This window comes from Ctenopharyngodon idella, chromosome 13, assembly GCF_019924925.1.
Source record: "Ctenopharyngodon idella isolate HZGC_01 chromosome 13, HZGC01, whole genome shotgun sequence".
NCBI lineage: Eukaryota > Metazoa > Chordata > Actinopteri > Cypriniformes > Xenocyprididae > Ctenopharyngodon > Ctenopharyngodon idella.
The window spans coordinates 12235387-12256505 of record NC_067232.1 but is presented as its reverse complement, the minus strand read 5'-3'; the positions used below and the strand labels follow the sequence as shown (position 1 = coordinate 12256505).

The 21119-nt window shown below is 35.0% G+C and overlaps 2 protein-coding genes across 3 annotated transcripts; one reads left to right on the top strand and one right to left on the bottom strand.

Moving 5' to 3' along the window:
• Window positions 1-3093: 3093 nt before the first annotated feature.
• On the top strand, window positions 3094-12451 carry hif1an (hypoxia inducible factor 1 subunit alpha inhibitor). 2 transcript variants are annotated; one of them, XM_051917090.1, is made up of 8 exons: window positions 3094-3500; window positions 4983-5233; window positions 5859-6007; window positions 6185-6330; window positions 6908-7014; window positions 10981-11044; window positions 11143-11253; window positions 11534-12451. In XM_051917090.1, exons 1-8 carry the CDS (start codon window positions 3315-3317, stop codon window positions 11588-11590), a joined length of 1071 nt encoding a protein of 356 aa, XP_051773050.1. In that variant the 5' UTR covers window positions 3094-3314; the 3' UTR covers window positions 11591-12451. The 2 variants fall into 2 exon arrangements, with proteins under 2 accessions (XP_051773050.1, XP_051773051.1); XM_051917091.1 differs by lacking the exon at window positions 3094-3500 and adding an exon at window positions 4636-4832.
• A 1674-nt stretch (window positions 12452-14125) lies between these two features.
• cuedc2 (CUE domain containing 2) lies at window positions 14126-19908 on the bottom strand. The gene is made up of 9 exons (XM_051917092.1): window positions 19734-19908; window positions 19074-19152; window positions 18842-18985; window positions 18674-18735; window positions 18341-18465; window positions 18082-18252; window positions 15527-15591; window positions 15347-15407; window positions 14126-15262 (listed from the first exon to the last, which is right to left on the bottom strand). Exons 2-9 carry the CDS (start codon window positions 19145-19147, stop codon window positions 15116-15118), a joined length of 849 nt encoding a protein of 282 aa, XP_051773052.1. The 5' UTR covers window positions 19148-19152; window positions 19734-19908; the 3' UTR covers window positions 14126-15115.
• Window positions 19909-21119: the final 1211 nt, after the last annotated feature.

Below are 21119 nucleotides of genomic sequence, written 5' to 3'. Positions count from 1 at the left end.
ATCTTCTCTGAGTCTTTCATCTCAGTGAGAGTGAGCTACAGGTGGCAGTTCAAAACCACTAAGCTGCCCATGTTGTGGCACACGGCTTGGGCAGTTCTCTTGGTAGCCCAGAGAGCTAAATCTATCCCTGAATGTAGCTCCTTGAACATCTCCTGGGCTGGGGCCTTCTTGTCCATCTTAAGTAGCTTTGCCTGGAACACTTGCAGTACCGCTATTGTATGAAGGGCAGAAGCTACTTCTCCTGCCGCAACGAAGGCCTTCTCTATTATGTTGGCTGTAGTCTGACATGGTTTGAAAGGATGCTGAAGGGCAGAGGTGGGCCGCAATGGCATTCTCAAGGGCTGTGGCTTTTCATAACCCCAGCAGTCAGCTTCGTTGACAGATGAAAGAAACGAGGTCCTTCTGGCATGGGTCCAGGCTGAATGAGGGGTGTTGAATGACAGGGAGATCTCATCATGCACCTCTGGGAAGAAGGATGCCAGTCTCTGGGGGGCAGCAGTTTGGCGGCCTGACTGCAGAAACCACTCATCCAGGCTGTTCTTTGATGGCTCCTTGGGAGCTGACCAATCCAGGTCTAGCTCCTCCACTGCTTTTTTGACAATCCTCAACAGCTCAGCATCAGCAGGTTGAGTGGCTGGTTGCTCACCTTGCTTTGAAAAGCGTCCTCTTCCTGAAGCGAGCTGCGACACCAGTCGTCCTTCTCTGAGGCCGTAGTGGACATCGCATTATTGTCCGAGGTGCCAAATGAGATCAGCTTGCGGGCTCTGTCGGAGGAGGCGAACACTGTCCTCGGCATAAGAGAGCGGAGGCTCTGAGGGTTGTGGCACATGTGGGTGCTAGGCCAGCGTGGGGTCGCTTCAAAAGCCTCCTGAACGCGGCAGCCATTGCTTTCTGTTCCACGGCTCGATGGCGGTGGGTGGAAGGAGCAGAGGCTCAGCAGAAACAGCGCTCAGCACGATAGAGAGCCTTGTGCACAGCACCCCAATTGTCATATCCTCGCAGTGCCGACAGCCGGGCCTATCATGCGCCATCTTGGCATGGGGGTGTCCCAGGCACAAGATGCATGCCTCATGTCCGTCTGGAAACTGAATTGGGCCCTGCACGAGTTGCATTACTTCTGGGCCATCTTCTTTGTCGCTGGAACACTCGAAAGGGAACAGCTCTATATTTAATGAAACGCATTCAAAAGACCAGAACCGGAAGCAATGCAACCTGTTTTACAAAATACAGAAGTTTGTTCTGAACGACCCCTGAATGATATAAGGTCAGAGACAATAAAAAAGAGACAAAAAACAAACAAAAACAAAAAAAACACAAAAACGTAGTTTTGGGGTTACCTTTATATTTTACAAAAAAAAGCATCCATGATGACTCAAGCGAAAAGTAAAAGGAAAAACTGACTGTTTGAAAGGTTACTTGGTGTCATTTTTTTTTCATATCAAGGACTCTTCTGTGATTTGGTCACAGCTATTTATAAATGGATAGTTCACCCAGAAATGAAAATTCTGTCATCATTTACACGTCATTCTAAACCATCTATCTAATTTACCTGAATTCGCCCTATATATGCACACTGATTGGGTGAATTCAACACTGCCCATATACATAGGGTGGATTCAGTTAGATAGTCAAAACTCAGTGTTTTGCATACCGGTTTGAAATATATAAAATAGCCTTAAGGGTTCATGAATATTCTTATATCTTAAGACACATGCTGCAGCAACAGTCACTCTGGAGCAACCCAGTATTATGTGTTTTGAAAAATTATCTTTGTAAGGCTTCCAGTCTCTGAAAAAAACTCAGGATTCAAAGTTTTGGGGCTTATTTCCAGGACTAATAGCATATTTAAGCCTATTTAATATATTATTAGCATATTTAATGTTCAGGTTTCACTGAGTCAACTGGATGTGTTTCTCTTTATCTGACGCATCTGTTGAGATCAAAAGAAACACCCAGCTAACCAGGAAGAATCTACTAGGATATTTTTCGCCCATGACCGACTATCACGAATAGCAGCTGTCAAATATCCCCATCTACTGTTTGATATGCAGAACTGCATTTTTCTATTTCCCCATAGAAAAATACATAAATATTTGTAATAAGTATAAATAAGTGTGTGCGCACGAGAGACACTGTTCATAGAAACACTGTACAATTCTGTTTCAGATACACGAGCCTTATAACTACTGATCGCTCAAACTATTTATAAGTTTTCTGCGTAGTTTAGGGTGACCATATGTGCCATTTTCCCAGGACGCGTCCTGTCCAGGATTTCTAAATTGCCTAAAATGGCTTGAGCCCTTGCCTCTTTAATCGTGAAAGTGGTCATATCGATGTGCCCCCGGAACGCGATTTCTGCACGGAGGTCTGTGCAAGCCACTGTTCTTATTGACAGTCTTCATGCAATGCATTAAAATGTTGTCGTATATTTGCAGTGCTTTGACCGTTCTCTGTAGATCCAGCCTTCTCGCAAGCCACGATTGGTCGATTATGTATAATGCACGCTATTGGTCAAATTATTTTTCAGTCATTACCTTCCGCAAATATGAAAACAAAACCAAAACTGGGACATTTTATGCAACTTAGAAATCCTGGACAGGACGCGTCCTGGGAAAATGGCACATATGGTCACCCTAGCGTAGTTGTGCTCGTGTCTTGCGTTTTACGTCGATTCCTGATCACCTTTCATGCACGTTTAAAATCAGTGAACAACAGGAAATCTATTTTTTCGGAAATGCCATATGGTATTTTGAGTTACCACTTAGATTTTTGCAATGATTTACATATTTGTAACATGTTTCCTTATTGCTCGCTCATTCGTTTATTTATGCATCCAACGAGTATGAGGTCTCTGCGGAACAAAAGTGGGCATTTCTGAATTTGTGGGTGTTTTCAAACTGGTGGGTGTTTATAAATCATGCAATGAAAATGATCCCCTTCACCCTACCCCACCCCTAAACCCTACCCACACTCTAACGAGGGCAAATCAGGTAACGCTCTTAAAAAAACCCCTCAGTTTATGGCCTCGCCCACAGAGACCTGTGCAGCCAACGGTTTAGGACTTTTACTTTGAAAAAACAAAACAAAAAAACACTTCCGGTGGATGCTATGGAAACATCACCAATATTTCTGTTTTCACGCTGCTTGTATGACTGCGCGGGTCGCTCTCGTTTGTTCGTGCTACGGCGGGGTGTGTGAAAGCCCAGGAGCGGTTCTCGCGCTCGCTGCTCCTCTTTCAGCTGAACGGCTGTGCCGTCTAACCTCGCGCAGCTTCATTGTAAAGTAACAGCAATCCTCTGGCGCACTCGAAGGACATGGCAGCCGCGACCGTGGCTGAAGCGGACCCAGCGGAGACCGATGGAGCTGCCGCCGCCTCCTTTACGGATCTGCGCGACCCAGGCTGGAATGAATCGCAGCTTCGACAATATACTTTCCCAACCCGACCGATACCGCGACTATCCCATACGGATCCGCGTGCCGAGGTTCTCATCAATAACGAGGTATGTTTGCATATTTATCCTGCATTGAATTATAGTGCGACAGATTGAGGAACGGAGAGCTGCAACTCATTTTGGTGGGTGCAAGGTGCACTAAAACGAAAGGATGATTTACGTTACCCTAATTCAAACAGACTATTAAACGCCCTTGTCTAACATAAAATCGTACGTTGTTTTGAAACTCTTTGATGAGTTTGATAGGAGGAGGTTCTTTCAGTATGTCAGATCCCAATAAGCGCGGACTAATCTGATCATTTATAATTTAAGTTTATTCCTCAGATAAAGTATAAATGATTTTGTAACTGCCATGATAAATTAGGTTTTAAATGTAGGAAATTAGTAAACGGCCGTTATATATAATTTCTGCATAAAGTGAGAAGTTTACTGGACGTGATTGCAGTAAGATATTGCAAATCTAAATAGTACGTTTCCTAAAAATGTTTAACATTTTAACTATATTATATAATTTTACAGTTGAGACCATATAACAGTTATTCCAATGACTTAGTGATAGAACAAAAATAATACATTTTTTAGGAACAGCATAATCAGAATAGTGTTTTATACATGGCCTAGGGAGGGGTTCTTGCACCAAAAACAGAAAGGAAAAGTATGAGGGGGAAAAACAAAAAAATAAATTGTAGTAAAATCAGTCTTATTCTGTTCACGAAGAAGTACTGTGGCAGTCAGTTAAAATGAGATCAGTCAAAGCACGTTGTTCATGTTGTTGACGTCTGTCTCGTGTAAACAGTGACATTGAACTGTTAGCTGTGCACGCGTCCGTACGTTTTAATACGTTTAGAATTATTTAATTAAAACTTTCTATTATGTTAAGAAGGATAAATATATTATATATATATATATATATATATATATATATATATATATATATAAATCAGATCAGGTACGTTTCTGACTTAATTATTAGTCCAATAATAAGTTATTTAATAATATTTATCATACACAATAGATAGCGGTTTACGCCTAAAAGTTGATGTCGATGCATGGTGGTTTGTTCCTGTAGCGGTCGTCTGGTGTAGTTGCAGCGGAGCGCGAGAGCAGCCTACCCGCGCGCGCGCTGGAACAGTGTACGTTCTTCTAGTCACGTAGCACTTGTCACTTTTTTTTTTTTTTTTTTTTTTGTGCTGCAGCATCAGTATAATTCTGTGTCAAATAAACGCCGAGCGTTGGCGGGGTCGTTGCACAACTCGGACAGTATTTTTGCAGTTGTGTTTAAATTATTATTTAAGCTATAGACTAAATATTTGCACTTGAATGTAAACATGACTGTGGAAGTGTGTTTGGTGCTACAGGAAACATGCAGCATAGTTAAAGGTGATTGTGCCTACAGAATGATAAAACTACTAATGACCCACCCAACTGAGAATAGCACTCCATTGATCTGTTGTCTTAAAGAATTTTTTAAAAATATTATTTGTATTGTAAATATTGTAACTTTTTCATGATTTTGATTTTCTTTGGTAGGAGCCTGTTGTATTAACAGACACCAGTTTAGTATATCCAGCTCTAAAATGGGACATACCCTACTTGCGAGAGAACATTGGAAATGGGGACTTCTCTGTTTACACAGCAGAAAATCACAAATTCTTGTATTATGATGAGAAGAAAATGGCAAACTTTCAAGACTTTGTGCCAAAATCTCGTCGAATAGAGATGAAATTTTCTGAGTTTGTGGACAAGATGCATCAAACAGAAGAACAAGGTGGATCAGAAAGGTATGTCAGTGTGATTTGAATTAATGTACCTGATATGCATGTTCATAACTGCTGGCTGAGGCAATTATTATTATTTTTTTTTTTAACAAAAGTGTAGACAGTGATTTATAACTTTGATTTTGTCAGATTTTTCACACTCTTTATCTTTTCACAGATAGAACATCCCTTCAGCATAGAATAGGTGTATTATTTGTGTACATGTGTGTATAGTGTATATTTAAAATTTACCTTGACTATAAAGTTTTGAGCTATTTATAATAACATAAACAGTTGATGTATGATACTGTTTAAAAATGTTGAGATGCATGAAATCCAATCCAGGAAATGAAATTGCATCGCTGTATGACTAAGCAGTTAAGTCTGCCAGCTGGTGTCCAGTTCATATCGCTGACCTTTTGATACTCTGCTTTGGTGGTTTATTGCTATATCATTTATGATCATCTTGTTTTTGGTCCTAGACCTTTAACTGTTGACCTTACTAGATATATATTAAACAAATTCAGGTAGATATTTACTTAAAAAAAATCTTTGTAATTTCTAAAGAGAATAGAATTGCTTTATAAAGTATCACTTGATTTAATTTGCCATTTTAAGATGTGAAATGACTTTGTTGATTATTTTGTAGAGTGTACTTGCAACAAACACTGAACGATACAGTAGGCCAAAAAATTGTGGTGGATTTTCTTGGATTCAATTGGAACTGGATTAACAAACAGCAAGCTAAACGAAACTGGGGACCCTTGACCTCGAATTTGCTGCTCATAGGCATGGAAGGTACAGTTTCAGTTCCTTATTCTGTGTCCAAATTATTAGGATTATTATTTAAAATAGTATAATAAAATAAAATTTTTTGAATTGTTCTTCTAACTTTAAGTTGGTAAATTGCTGGTGGGGTGACCATCATATCATTTTTTTTGTTTGTTTGTTTATCCTCTTAAAATATCACGCCAGGCAATGTGACACCAGCACACTATGATGAGCAACAGAATTTCTTTGCACAAATCAAAGGGCATAAGAGATGCATCCTCTTTCCTCCGGATCAGTTTGACTGCCTCTATCCTTACCCAGTTCATCATCCATGTGACAGACAGAGTCAGGTATTATATGTTTGATGACACCCTAGACCAGTGGTTCTCAAATTTTTGTATGTGAGATATATATATATATATATATATATATATATATATATATAATATGAGTATAGCTTTGTGTCACTACTTTACTGCATAACCCACATTGTACTTCATCAATACCGCATGCAAACTAATGTTTAAGTTGCACACTGGTGTGGTCATTATATCTTGTTAATACAAAAAAGGCAAAATATTGTATTCATCTGTTTTAGCCACATGACATTTTCCACTCATCCACCATATATCAAGAAAAATATGTTGATCATTGGATTCAATCCAACTTTTTTTTTTTTTTTCCTCAAGTTAGCACAGACGCTACCAAATGTAACATTCAAGGACATTTCTATATTTTTAATCCACAATCTGTCCGTGTATAGTGCTGGTATACCAGCATTGATTGTAGATTAAATGTTGTACAAATGTTGTACTTGGCCTGAAAAGTTTGAGAACCACTTGCTTTCAGACTATTTAAGACTGTAACAATAACTTAAACAAATAAGCAAAATGTTGTAGTTTTTATTTTTTATTTTTACATTCATAGGTTGATTTTGAAAATCCTGATTATGACAAGTTTCCTAATTTCAAAAATGCTGTTGGATACGAGGCTGTTGTGGGACCAGGTGATGTCTTATACATCCCCATGTATTGGTAAGATTGTTTTTTAAATACACAGAAAAGGTTGATCACCATTATTACTTTATGCTGAAGTGTGTATTTCAACCAGACTGGCTGAATTACACCAGGCCGGGACTATCTGTTCGGCCAACCAAAGGCAGAAGAGTGCTTGGAAACTCTTATGTGTTTTTTTTTGGCTGGGCAGTGTGTGTGTGAGATAAATATGTTTATATATATAATATATATATTATATATATATATATATATATATAAACATATTTATCTCACACACACACTGCCCAGCCAAAAAAAAAAGTTGCTGTTAGGATTTAAATAGGTAAATAATTAAGAACCTATATGGATCCTTATTACATTATTATATTTCTAGCATGTTATATGTTTGGCAACGGTACTTTTAACCCTAAAAGATGGAGTGTGTAGCTTTTCATTTCTTAAACAACCATGTATTAAGATGTATCATGGCCATATTCCATGACAATGTCAAGATTCATCAGGCTCAAATTGTGAAAGAATGGTTCAGAGAGCATGAAGAATCATTTTCACACATGAATTGGCACCTCTGAGTCCAGACCTTAATTTCATTGAAAGTCTTTGGGATGTGCTGGAGGAGACTTTACAGAGTGCTCACCTCTTGCATTGTCAATACAAGATCTTGATCAAAAATTGATGCACCTCTTGATGGAAATAAATTTTGTGATGTTATTTCCATTGAATATTGAATATTGGCATTGTCATCTTGGAATATGGCCATGATCTTCCAACATGGTTGTTTAAGAAATGAAAAGCTACACACTCCATATATTATAGTTAAAAGAACTGTTGCCAAACATATAACATGCTAGAAACATAATAATCTTTGTAATAATGATCCATTCATAGATTAAGTATTTGCCTATTAATATCCAAACAGCGACTTTTTTTTTTTTTTTTTGGCTGGGCATTACATATATATATATATATATATATATATATATATTTATATATATATATATATATATATATATATATATATATATATATATATATATATATACATACATACATACATACATACATACATATATACATATACAGTACCAGTCAAAAGTTTAGAAACATTACTATTTTTAATGTTTTCAAAAGAAGCCTCTTCTGCTCATCAAGCCTGCATTTATTTGATCATAAAAACAGTAATATTGTGAAGTATTAATACAATCTAAAATATTGGTTTTCTATTATAATATACTTTAAAATATCATTTATTTCTGTGATGCAAACCTAAATTTTCATCAGCCATTACTCCAGTCTTCAGTGTCACATGACCCTCCAGAAATCATTCTAATATGCTGATTTATTATCAATGTTGGAAACAGTTGTGCTGCTTAATATTTTTTTTTATAACCTGTGATACTTTTTTCAGGATTCTTTGAATAAAAAGTAAAAAAAAAATATAAAAATAAAAAGCCTTTATTTAAAATAAATATTTTGTAACAATATACACTACTGTTCAAAAGTTTGGGGTCAGTGTATATATATATATTTTTTTCTTTCTTTTTTTTTTGGAAGAAATTAATAGTTTTATTCAGCAAGAGTTATATTGTTAGAAAATATTTCTATTTTATATAAATGTTATTCTTTTTAACTTTTTATTCATCAATGAATCCTGAAAAATCTATCACAGTATCCAAAAAATATTAAGCAGCACAAATGTTTCTAACTTTGATAATAACTGAGTATCAAATCAGCATATTAGAATAATTTCTGAAGGATCGTGTGACACTGAAGACTGGAGTAATGATGCTGAAAATTTAGCTTTGCATCACAGAAATAAATTATATTTTAAAGTATATTAAAATAGAAAACCATTATTTTAAATTGTAATAATATTTCACAAAATTACTGTTTTTTTTTTTTCTGTATTTTTTTTATCTAATAAATGCAGGTGAGTATAAGACTTCTTTCAAAAACATTAAAAATAATAGTACTTTTGACTGGTACTGTGTGTGTGTGTGTGTGTGTGTGTATATGTGTATATATATATATATATGTATACGAACAGCTTAAAAAGCATCAGTCAGTGAAGTAGTAACCCAGTTGCGTGGCTTGTTCAGCAGGCCTCTGCTTCCATGGGCTGCTGACTTAGTTTCAAGCCTGTGAGAGTGAATCAGCCATGACGGCTTCCTCTTCCAACTCCTTGCTCCCCCTAGTCACTGGAGGGCAAAATGATGCCAACCAACTGTGTAATACTACAGTCCATGCTTTTTCCCCATGGCTGCCTGAGTGTGAACATCTCTCCTTTTCTTTTAACATAGTGTCACAGAAGGGTCTCCATTTGAGGAAAAACATAGAATGTTATACAATTTTCCAAATGTTCTCCAGAATTTCTTTGTCTATATATCTGTACTTTGATCCGGCACATGGGCAAAGAGTGGTGTATTGGGGTGTCATGCTGCATATGGTGTTTAAAATCAAGCACACGCTACAAAGTAGAGCTTGTTGCTCTGTAAAGGTTTAAGTCTCTAAAAAAACAGGTTTTTATTAGCTCTTGAAAGTGCAGTTTATTTGTGTAAAGTGCACATTGGCAGAAGACAATAGACTTTAAATGTGTGCAGGCCGACAAGCTTTAGTCTTTAACTATGTGATTTGCATAAGTGACTTTATCTAAGAATAAAGTGGCAGCAGGTGTGCCTGAGAATGTTTGCGTTGAGATATGAACTGTTTTCAGTTCGACTTTCCTCCAGGCAGGGTGCGCTTATCTAAATTGCCTGTCATAGATAGCTTTTGTGTGTTATTATATCTAAAAGCTATGTGGAAGAATTTTTTGTGTTCATTCATTTTAGGATAGCTTTAAAATAGAGATTAGGGTTTTGCTGACAGATGATAGTGTCGTGTATTGATGATAGTCCAAGATGCCTTTGACAATATCAAGACAATATTTGGCTAGTTTTCCTTTTAATGTATTAAATTATTATTAATTATTATTAGCCATTATTCGTTTTTTCGTCAGCATTTTGTTTTGTTTCCATAGCACATTAACAAAACATTAACAATTAACAAAACATTGCTCTGTTCATGTAATCTTTAAATTAAACATTAATGACACTAATAACACTAATAAAAAAAACAATTACAAATTATTATTAATAATAGTATTATTACTACTAAAATTATATAGGCCTAATAAGTCTTTAGGTCCAAACACAGAATAATCAGTCATCGATGAAAATCAAAATCAGCTTCAAACATGGACTTTAAAAACAAAAAAAAGAAAAAGAAAAAATTGTTTAACAAGAAATATTGATTCTTCTCTCTTTTTCATTATCAATCTATGGTCCACAAGAGAAATTAAGCCAATAAATTAAGATTACTGATATACTGATAACATAACATAATAATCCAATTATTTATATCTGTTTAAAGGTTTAGGGTCTTTTTTTTTTTTTTTTTTTTTTTTAAATGTTGATGAAAGAAGTCTCTTATGCTGCCTTTCAAAAAAAAAAAAAAAAAACATTAAAAACAAATATTGTGCAATATTATTAATTATTAAATATTATTAATTTAAAAACATTTTTATTTTAATATATTTTAAAATGTAATTTATTCCTGTGATGGCAAAGCTGAATTTTCAGCATCATTACTCCAGTCTTCAGTGTCACATGATCCTTCAGAAATCATTCTAATATGCTGATTTGCTGCTTAAGAATCATTTCACATTATTATCAATGTTGAAAACAGTTGTGCAGCCTAATATTTTCATGGAAACGATTTTTTTTAGGATTCTTTGATCAGTGGAAAGTTCAAAAGAACAGCATTTATTTGAAATAGAAATCTTTTGGAACAATGTAAAAGTATTTACTGTCACTTTTTATCAATTCAGTGCGGCCTTGCTAAATAAAAGTATTCATTTCTTTTTTTTAAATGACTTACTCTAAACCTTTACATGGTAATATATACATTTAGTTATGTTAAATAAATGTTTGCATTTTGTATTTCACAAAGGTGGCATCACATTGAGTCCCTGTTAAATGGAGGAGTGACCATCACAGTGAACTTCTGGTACAAGGTATGCTTTTGCAGCACCATTTCAGTTGTGCACTCTCTTGTTTACATACAAGATGTATCTTTGCACAAATCAACCAGTATTACACAAAATATTTCAAGGGGACACCCACTCCAAAGAGGATAGAGTACCCTTTGAAAGCTCATCAGAAGGTGGCCATAATGAGGAACATAGAGAAGATGTTGGGAGAGGCCTTGGGGGACCCACATGAGGTACAGAAAAGTAGAACAGTCAATCATAGCCTCTTCCGTTTTTAGGTCCTCAGATATGAATAATGCATTAAGGAATTCCCTGTGTATTTTGACCTTGACAATAACCTAATTACAAGTATATTTGTGGCTAACCTGCTTTAAACCTGAATCAAATTGTGCATGCCTATATTTGACTGTGACTAGAGCAAGAAACGAATAACCGTTTTCCTCTTTCCAGTATTTAATTAATTGTTTAGCATATGTTTGTTCACAGAATAAATTTTCTATTGATTTTTAACAGGTTGGTCCATTGCTGAACATGATGATTAAAGGCAGATATGATCATGGACTGAGTTAATGGCCTGAGCTGAAGCTTCTTTAGTGTGCTGCTAAGACGGTCTGTTTATATGTATGTGTGAATTTGGGTATATGCTTGTGTATACATTCAGACTGTTGAAATGCCAGTGCATGGCAGTATTTTGGCAGTATAAAGACTTCCGCCTTGTCTGCTTTCATTTACTGGACCCATTATTGCTAGTTTTGTGTTGGTGTAAGAAGAAAACCACTTGTGAGAAATTGATTGATTTGATCTCCCCTTAAAAAGAGTCCTTAAATCCATATGTGCAGCATTACATGCTAAAAAATAGACTAATGCATTAGCAGAGCCTGTAAAGCACTTTTACACCACCCAGAGCGCCTGTTGTCAGGTTTTGTCCCATGTTGGGACAAAGAAGGTGCCATATGCCATGACTTAACTCCTGTGGTTCTGAGTCCACAAAGTGAAACTGGCAGAGTGCCTCGATCATATCCATAAAAGAGGATGATTTACAACTTGAAATCTACCATCGGTTCATTGACGGGTTTAAACTGTTGATGTTATCATTATTGATGGTGTTTTGTGTGTTTGCTTTTGAATTTGATCTCATGACTTCAATGTTTCAGCCACAATATGTTTTTTAAAACAAGGGATTTCTCATCCTTTCGTAGCCGACTCACTGAATTAAATTTTGCATTTGTATATGCATTTTTATTTTTTTCTTTCTTTCTTTTTTAGATATGTGTACATTAAGGAAAATGTTTTAGTTTCTTGGTGTTCTATTTTTTTAATGTAACATTATATGGTACCATTTCAGTAAGGATTGTAATTCAGAACAAACTACACTTGCCAAGTGTTATCTGTCTCCATGAATTGTAAGGAAATAAAAGATTTTGAATGGTTTGATCTTTTTTTTTTTTTTTTTTTTAAATCAACTATGGTTTTCATTATTATTTTCAAAAATGACTAATTTTCATTGTTATTAGTGTGGGTTTATTTACAATACAAAATTTGTGTGCTAAAAGCTGAAATTGACCTACATTATTATCTACACTACCATTCAAAAGTTTGAGGTCACTAAGATTTTTTTTTTTTTTTTTTTTTAAATGTTTTTGAAAGAAGTCTCTTAAGCTCACTAGGACTGCATTTATTTGATCAGAAATACAGTAATATTGTAAAATGTTATTACAATCTAAAATAATTGTTTTCTATTTGAATATAGTTTAAAATGTAATTTATTCCTGTGATGGTAAAGCTGATTTTTTTTTTTTTTTTTTTTTTAAGCACCATTACTTCAGTCTTCAGTGTCGCATGATCCTATAATCATTCTAATATGTTGATTTGGTGCTCAAACATTTCTTCTTATTATCAGAGCTGAAAACAGTGCTGTTTATTATTTTTGTGGAAACTGCGATACATTTTTTCAGGATTCTTTGATTAGTAGAAAGTTGAAAAGAACAGCATTTATTTGAAACATATATTTTGGAACATTATAGATATGTCACTTTTGATCAATTTAATATGCCCATTGTTGCTGAATAGAAGTATTAATGGGATAGTTCAGATATTTGTAAAGTAAGATATTTGGCAGATCTCACCCCCCCATTGACTGCCATAGTATTTTTTTTTTTCTACGATGGCAGTCAATCGGAGCAAGATCTGTTTGGTTACAAACATTCTTCTAAATATCTTCCTTTGCGTTTAGCAGAACAAAGAAATGTATACAGGTTTGGAACTACTTGAGGGTGAGTAAATTATGACAGAATTTTCAATTTTGGGTGAACTATCCCTTTAATTTCTTAAAAAAAAAAAGATCATACTGACCACAAAATTTTGAACGGTAGTCTAATATAAGAACCCAATTGGTCACTTTAATCCTTTAAATGTATGCAATGTTTTAAATTTTTGTATCAAAATTGTGATCATCATGGTATATCATGGGCTTGTTTCAGCTGACTTTATATATTACCAAATATACAACTCAAAGTTGATGTTGAACAGTGTACCGACAATGATAGCAGTCATCTATCATATAAATTCCTTTCATCACAGAAACAATATCAAATAAATCAACTCTGGGAACATTTGTCTTGTTACAAGCATTTACATTTTTACAAAGATTATGTAGGAATAAAATATCCTGGAGAAATTCTGAAAAGACGTTTGAAGTGTTTGACATGTCTTTTGGTCTCTATAAAGAATTATCGCAGGTGTTTAACATAGCCGTAGCGTTGTGCTTTAGAGCACGATCTTAGTTGTGTAAAAATTAAAGAGAACAAAACCTGTTACTTCGAAGTAGCTGCATGATCTTTTGATCTCTAGTTCTCAGCACTGATTTCTGAGTGACTTAAAGTGGTTTGCTCTGTTCATGTAATCTTTAAATTAAACATAAAATGTTTTCTTTTCTCACCTTTGTGTCTTTAGATGTGTATATTCCTTCACTCTAAAATTCTTTCATTATTTCAACACAATCTCATGCTCTAAAGTACCTAAAAGCTCTAAACAATACATTTTTAAAACCAGTTTTAAGAACTTAGATTTACATATTTAAGTACAGAACTGATGACAGACACAACATTCATAAAACATTCATTCTTTACTAGTTACTCTCAAAAACATCATCAGTCCTTGAAAAATACTGTTAATATATTTGAATCTATAATCACTGCATTTAAGTTTCAGGGCCATGGTGGAGTTGAATGGTAATGTTGACACTGATTCTATGCCAAAGACAACATGGTCTACATGTAAACAGAGTACATCAAGCACAAACAAACAATCTCGAAAAATACTGGTGTGATAATATGAATATGACAATACAATTGTTAATAGTGAACAAAAAGCACATCCATTACTAAACCTATGCAAAGCCAGCTAACTACACAACACAGGAACTAACTCTAGTAAATATGCAGATGAAGGTTTGGTCTATCCAAAGCTTGTCCAGTGTATGGGAAGATTCCCCTTCAGTTAAATCCCGAATTAACAGGCAGACCTTGTTTGTAAACTGCAACAAAAATCAACTGTCACACAGACCCTGCTATTATTTAGTCTATGTAGGAACATATATGTAGTCTTTTTATTTCTGCATATGAAAATAAACAGTGCAAAATGCAAACACTAATGTTAACTGCCAGTGAAAATGAGCTAAATTGGCTGATTTTATAACAAAACAACCACTTAGCAGAACATTTCAATGACTTTCATTGAAATGATGTGTAAAACGGTTTGGCTTAAAGAAAACAGTCAAATGTAAACACCATGTTTTTAGGTATAGCTTAAGGTTTTAGTAAAAAGTAGTTAAAAAAATAAATACAGTAACTTATAAGGGCTCGAAAAAAGAGACCTGCTGGGAGATTATATAGAACAGCCACCAATTCAAACATCAAACCCCATAAAACTCCCATGATTCTAAATCTCCAGCACCATATGTAAATGGACACACAGTTGGACCAAGGTACATTTAAATAAAAACTAAATCATTTGTTTCCAGTCACAGAAAACCAGACACAATATCAAAAACAAGAAGGGTTGACTCGGAATGGTCCATCAACAAGACACCTTTCATCAATGAAATCGATATTTGCGTGCTGGTTTGAGACTAACATAAGTCTTCTTCATGTCTTCTGGTTCTTCTTTCTTGACTAGATGGTAGCGCTCTCCCTTTGTAGTGACCACCTGACTGCCATGATAGCGCACCAGTTTCTTAGGAGCCTGCAGATGACCAAGTAGAAAGTGGAAAAGATGAATATCTATGCAATTCATCGATGTTATGCAATGCAATCACTAAAAACTCACATCTTTTGGAGTGACTGGTCTGTGTACTTTCTTGTCTTCTTCACTATCAACCAGCATGTACCTGATGGGGGTGGGGGTTCAATTATTTAAATGAAGTTTTTTTTTTTTTTTGGTGCAGTGACATCCAACAGAACAGGTTTGTGCAATAGTTTGAAAGAATTAGAGATTAAGATAACTCACTTTTCTAAAATGCTTGCTTTCAGTTTCTGATCAACATCAGCAGAAATGGTCTTCCCTTGGTTAGCCTGAAAATATAAAATTTTAAAGGCATCAGTGTAATTTTGGTATTATTTATATACTATTGTAGTATTTATTAAAGGGTTCCTCCAAATTTTTTAATTTCAAACTTGCATTCTTTTCCAGACTCAAATTTCCAAAACTATCTGTAGATTTTTCAGACCATATTTAACATAAATGATTCATACAGCATTATTTTCAGCATTTTATTTGGTATATAGTAGTCAAATGTAAATATTTTTCATTTTCTCTTTTTTTACTGGTTTCCTTGAAGTGATAACTTGCGCTTACATGATGAGAAGAAACCTAAAACGCTTTATAACCTGCATATGTTCACCTCTGACACATTGGTTTGATACTGTAAATATGATTTGATGTTTCTTGATCACCAAACAGCAAAGTACAGACTGATTTAGAGATGATCTGTTGCTGGTTTGAGTGGCACATGCACATTCGTTTAGTGAAGTTCAAAAGAGACTCTCTTATGGTAAAGAAAAACATTTTGTGTAATAAAAACATGTGCCTTGAATTCATTCAATAGTGTTCCACAATCACTAAACTTCTGTCAAAAACAAACGAACAAAAAAAAAAAAACACTGAAAAACACTTATTGAATGATAATTTTTTTTCTGTTTTTAGAAATTCTTAAAGGTAGGGTAAGTAGATTTTGAAAAACACTGTTGGACATTGTTGATATTTGAAATCAACCCAAATAAACCCACCCCTCTCTTCATTGCTCCGCCTCCAAAACTCACTCTCCAATCCTAACCACCCTGCTCTGAGTCGGTCTCGAACCCCGGCCCGATCGCTGCTGGCATGTGAGGCGAGTGCACTAACAATGACACTAAACAACGCATTCTCTAGCGGTCGTCAGTGTGCAGTGGTTTACCTGCACAACTCTCACTATCTGGCCACTGTTACACACGCAATGCGAAAGTGGATGCACAGCTGATGCGCAACAAAATGCTTCACGAAAAATAAAGCGCAGATGAACGAACGACAAGGAAGCACAAAAAAATGAACGTACAGTATACAAGTGTAAATACAAACAAGAGTTTGTTGTTAGTCGCCAACAGCTCATGACTCTCAAAACCGTGTTACTCACATGTGAAGCGGAATCAAATCAGCCCCCGCGTCTGTTTTCAGGCCTTCCCGCTTAGCTTTCTCCAGCACTGGAAAGCTTTTCTAATATTAACGCTGGTCCTAAAGATCTCGCTCAGTCATAACCCTTCATTCCAGTGATATTCTTTTGAGCTCTTTTGTATTGTGTCCCATCTCTCTTCCTGCAGTTTTTTTTTTCTTTCCAAATCTCCCTCTCGCTCATTCTGTCTCCTCGACCGTTATAGCTATGCCCCCTAATGATGATTGGTTACGCGTTTGTTGTTGGTGTCGGTCCGACTAACTTCCAAACAGTGTTTTTCAAAATCGTAGGAACCCTGTTAATATTTTTGTTATTTATTTTTTATTTCAGTTTTAGTCATTTTGGTACTTCACCTTAAACTTATTAATAATAATAAATTAGTTGCCAGGGCAACATTTCTAATTTTTGTTTATGTTGAAGTTTTTAATCTAATTGTTATATTTTATTTCAGCCTTATTTCAATTACTGAAAATGATTTAATAGCTTAAAGGGTTAGTTCACCCAAAAATGAAAATAATCTCATCTTCAACCTCATGCCGTTCCACACCTGCAAGACCTTCGTTAATCTTCTGCACGCAAATTAAGATATTTTTGTTGAAATCCGATGGCTCAGTGAGGCCTGCATAGCCATCAATGACATTTCCTCTCTCAAGATCCATTAATGTACTAAAAACATATTTAAATCAGTTCATGTGAGTACAGTGGTTCAACATTAATATTATAAAGCGAAGAGAATATTTTTTGCGCACCAAAAAAACGACTTATATGATTCGGATCGCGTGTCAAACCGCCAAACTGCTGCTGCTCCGAATCGCTGATTCGACACAAAAGATTCATAACTCTCCGAAGCTTAATGAAGCAGTGATTTGAAATCAGCCATCACTATATAAGTCGTTATTTTGTTTTTTGATGCACCAAAAATATTCTCGTCGCTTTATAATGTTAATATTGAACCACTGTACTCACATGAACTGATTAAATATTAAATATCTTTATAGTACATTAATGTATCTTGAGAGAGGAAGTGTCATTGCTGGCTATGCAGGCCTCACTGAGCCATCGGATTTCAACAAAAATATCTTAATTTGTGTTCTGAAGATGAACGAAGGTCTTACGGATGTAGAACGGCATGAGGGTGAGTAATAAATGACATTTTCATTTTTGGGTGAACCCTTTAAGTTTTAGTTAACAAGAACACTGAAAGGATTTACACAAACAACAAAATATCACTGTAACATCTTTAAAAATATAAAAAACATCTATCTTGAATCAAATTAAAGAAATAACTGGCAAATAATCTGACTATAGATCATTTTATCTATAATGAGTGTGAATGGAACTTTTCAAACAAACTCACGTTGAGAGATGGGGGGCATGTAAACTGGACATCTCCCTCAATAATGAGACGAACAGCTTCCTCCATGTCACCTTTAGCAATAGACAATGCACTTCTGGCCTCAGTCACACTGCATTTAGGAAACATCTCGAGAAGATGTTGCTCCTGGTTATCCCACGAAGATTCACTAACCTAAAAACACATTTCCAGACATATATTCATTTGAAAACCAGCTTGCCAGCATCTGGACCATTATGAATGTGACTGAAAGGCCCAATACCTGAGCTGTGGCTCCCTCTGCTTGTAATGTGAGGTTGTGTGTCTTCTCTCTTGAACCTCCGTGGGTTAAAACAGAACTTTCTGAGAGGGGAAATTTACCTTCCTCTAATTGTATCTCTCCAGATTCTTAAAGACACACACACACACACACACACACACACACACACACAAATCACAGTTCAGCTTGCAGGATATTTTCTTGTTTCATCACATGCCTTTGTACTGCGCGCCTTAGTCATTCAGATATGAGGACTTTTTTTTTTTTTTTGCCTGCTATGACAAAATATAATATAATATTATAAAAATGTAACTTCTGTTATGAAAGGAAAATTACCTGTGTCCCGGGCTGAGGCCAACTTTGATGCCAGATTAAACATCATCTCACAAACTTTGACACTGCAGAAAAATCAGTCGAAAAGACATTCAAATATTACGAAACTTTTAATATAAAATAATTGTAAATCCCAGAGATTTAACTTGCAAGACATCCGCCCAAATTTACCTGTCAATATCTGAGAAACCAGGAATGTAGGCCTCTAACATTTCAACAAACACCTCTACATCAAAGTTTTCCTCCACACTTTCTTGAGATCCCAAATCTTCTAGCACCCCAGTGATATAGGACAAAAGCACGTCATCTAGCGTACTGATCAAAATAAAAATACGTCATTGGCATAATTGAAGGATTGAGGGGAAAAAACTTTAATCAAACGAATGAACCAACATGCCCTCACCTCAGATCCGCGTGAGGAATATATGACAAAATGAAGTCGTACAGCGCGTCGTGGATTATTTTTTGGAGATCCATCCTATCTGCAAACGGATAAAAAAAAAAGAAGATGGAAGAAGCAATAACAACTTGTCAGAGAAGCTCATCATGAGAAGTCATAAGGCACGTATGTTGCAGAAAACAAACACGACATTACTGTGGCAGCGTGTTGGAGATTGTGCTCAATATGTGAATAGACAACTGATATTAAAGTGAAGGTTAAACAAATAAAGAGCCTGCATAATTTCAGTTGCAAATAAAGCAAAACTCGCAACAAACTATTTTCTTATGCAAAGCATAAAATAGTCGAAAAACAGATTGTTTACGGGCTTTCTACATGGGTACAGATTCAGTGCAGTTTTCATGCACTTTTTATTATTATTATTATTATGTGTTGGAAAACATGTTTGCACGCAGTCTCCAAAAAACCGTCGTTAATTACACAATTGAAGAATAAATCTTATGGTTAACACTTTAGAATACGGCGGACAAATAATGCATCCATTAGATGTCAGATAGACACATTTGATACCAATATCATGATTTGTTTATCTCAGTGGGGTAGCCGATGGCTAACTAGCATAGTCCTATAACATGCGCAAAGGCCTTTAGATGTCCATCTCACCTTTGGATCAAACCGCGCAGCTGAAAGAACAAAAAGAAAGAAAATTCCTCGTAAAAATTGATTACTTCTGTTGGCAAGTTGGCATTAAACCGTAAAATGTTTAGCTAATTCATTAGCCCTGCGCGCGGTCGCTGAGGTTCAAAACCTATGATGTCACGTCCGCTTTAATGTAAACACACCCTCGTGTCACTGTTTTGATTGCATTTACAGACTCGCGCAAACGCATTTTATTCTCTTTATACGCTATTCTGAAGTATGATACAGTTTATTTAGCATTACTTGTATAGAGTTGTCCCATAATAGAGATTTACGCTTGAAATTCAAATGTTTAATGTGACTCTACATGCTGATGTATTACACACTTTGATGTGTTTTGCATTTTGTGTTTCTATAGTTGAATGTGCTTGACTGGTTGCTATGATAAGTTGTAATTGTGATATATTTTGATAGAACATTGTTAAATGTCATCCTCTCATTCACAAACAAAGGCCAAAGTAAGTCACCCCCATGGCAAACACCTTTTTTATGGTCAACCAGAGATTGAACAATGTTTTGTACAATGATGCTGATTCATTTTAGGTTTAACGATGCAGTTTTAGCAGTTTAACAGTTTTTTTTTTTGTAAATTAAAAATGTATATATATATATATATATATATATATGTATATTAGTCAAAATTTATTCAGACACCTTGAACATTTCATTCATTAATACAGTTTATTCACTATAGTTTAAAAAAATGGTAATAAAATATGACAAGATCTCAGTTAAACTGTCAGAAAAAATTAATCTTAATTATGTCAGATAACACTTAAGCAAAACATGGTCTGGTAGTCCACTGTATGAATAATTTTTGGATATAATATACACAGTTTATTTTGCTGAACTATAGTGTCTTGCACCCACTAGTAAAAAAATATCAAAAAATCAAAAATGTCTGAATAATTTTTGGTTTGACTGTGTGTGTGTGTGTGTGTGTGTGTGTGTGCAGTTTTTAAAAAATAAATTTTCAATATAATTTTATTTATATAATTTATATACTTTTATTTTGTTATTAGTGCTACATAAAATATGCATTCATATTTAATTTCTTTTATACATTTGTTTTTTTATTGCTGAAAGAAATTAAATAACAACAAAAAATGTTATGTGAATTGAATAATTTATGCAAATAATACATTGAATTAGTTAATTTATCTGTAAAATGCTGTTGTTTCTGTTTAATGCTTAGCAGTGAATGGCAATGAAAATGGTTGGGTGCTGTTTTTTATTGATCTAGCAAAGAATGTTACTTCTTGTCAAAATGCCAGTTATTGGTCTTTCTCTAATAGCAAGTAGTGTCTGTGGTGTTTTTCTGATCTTTTATAATGCCCTCCCATACGTCAG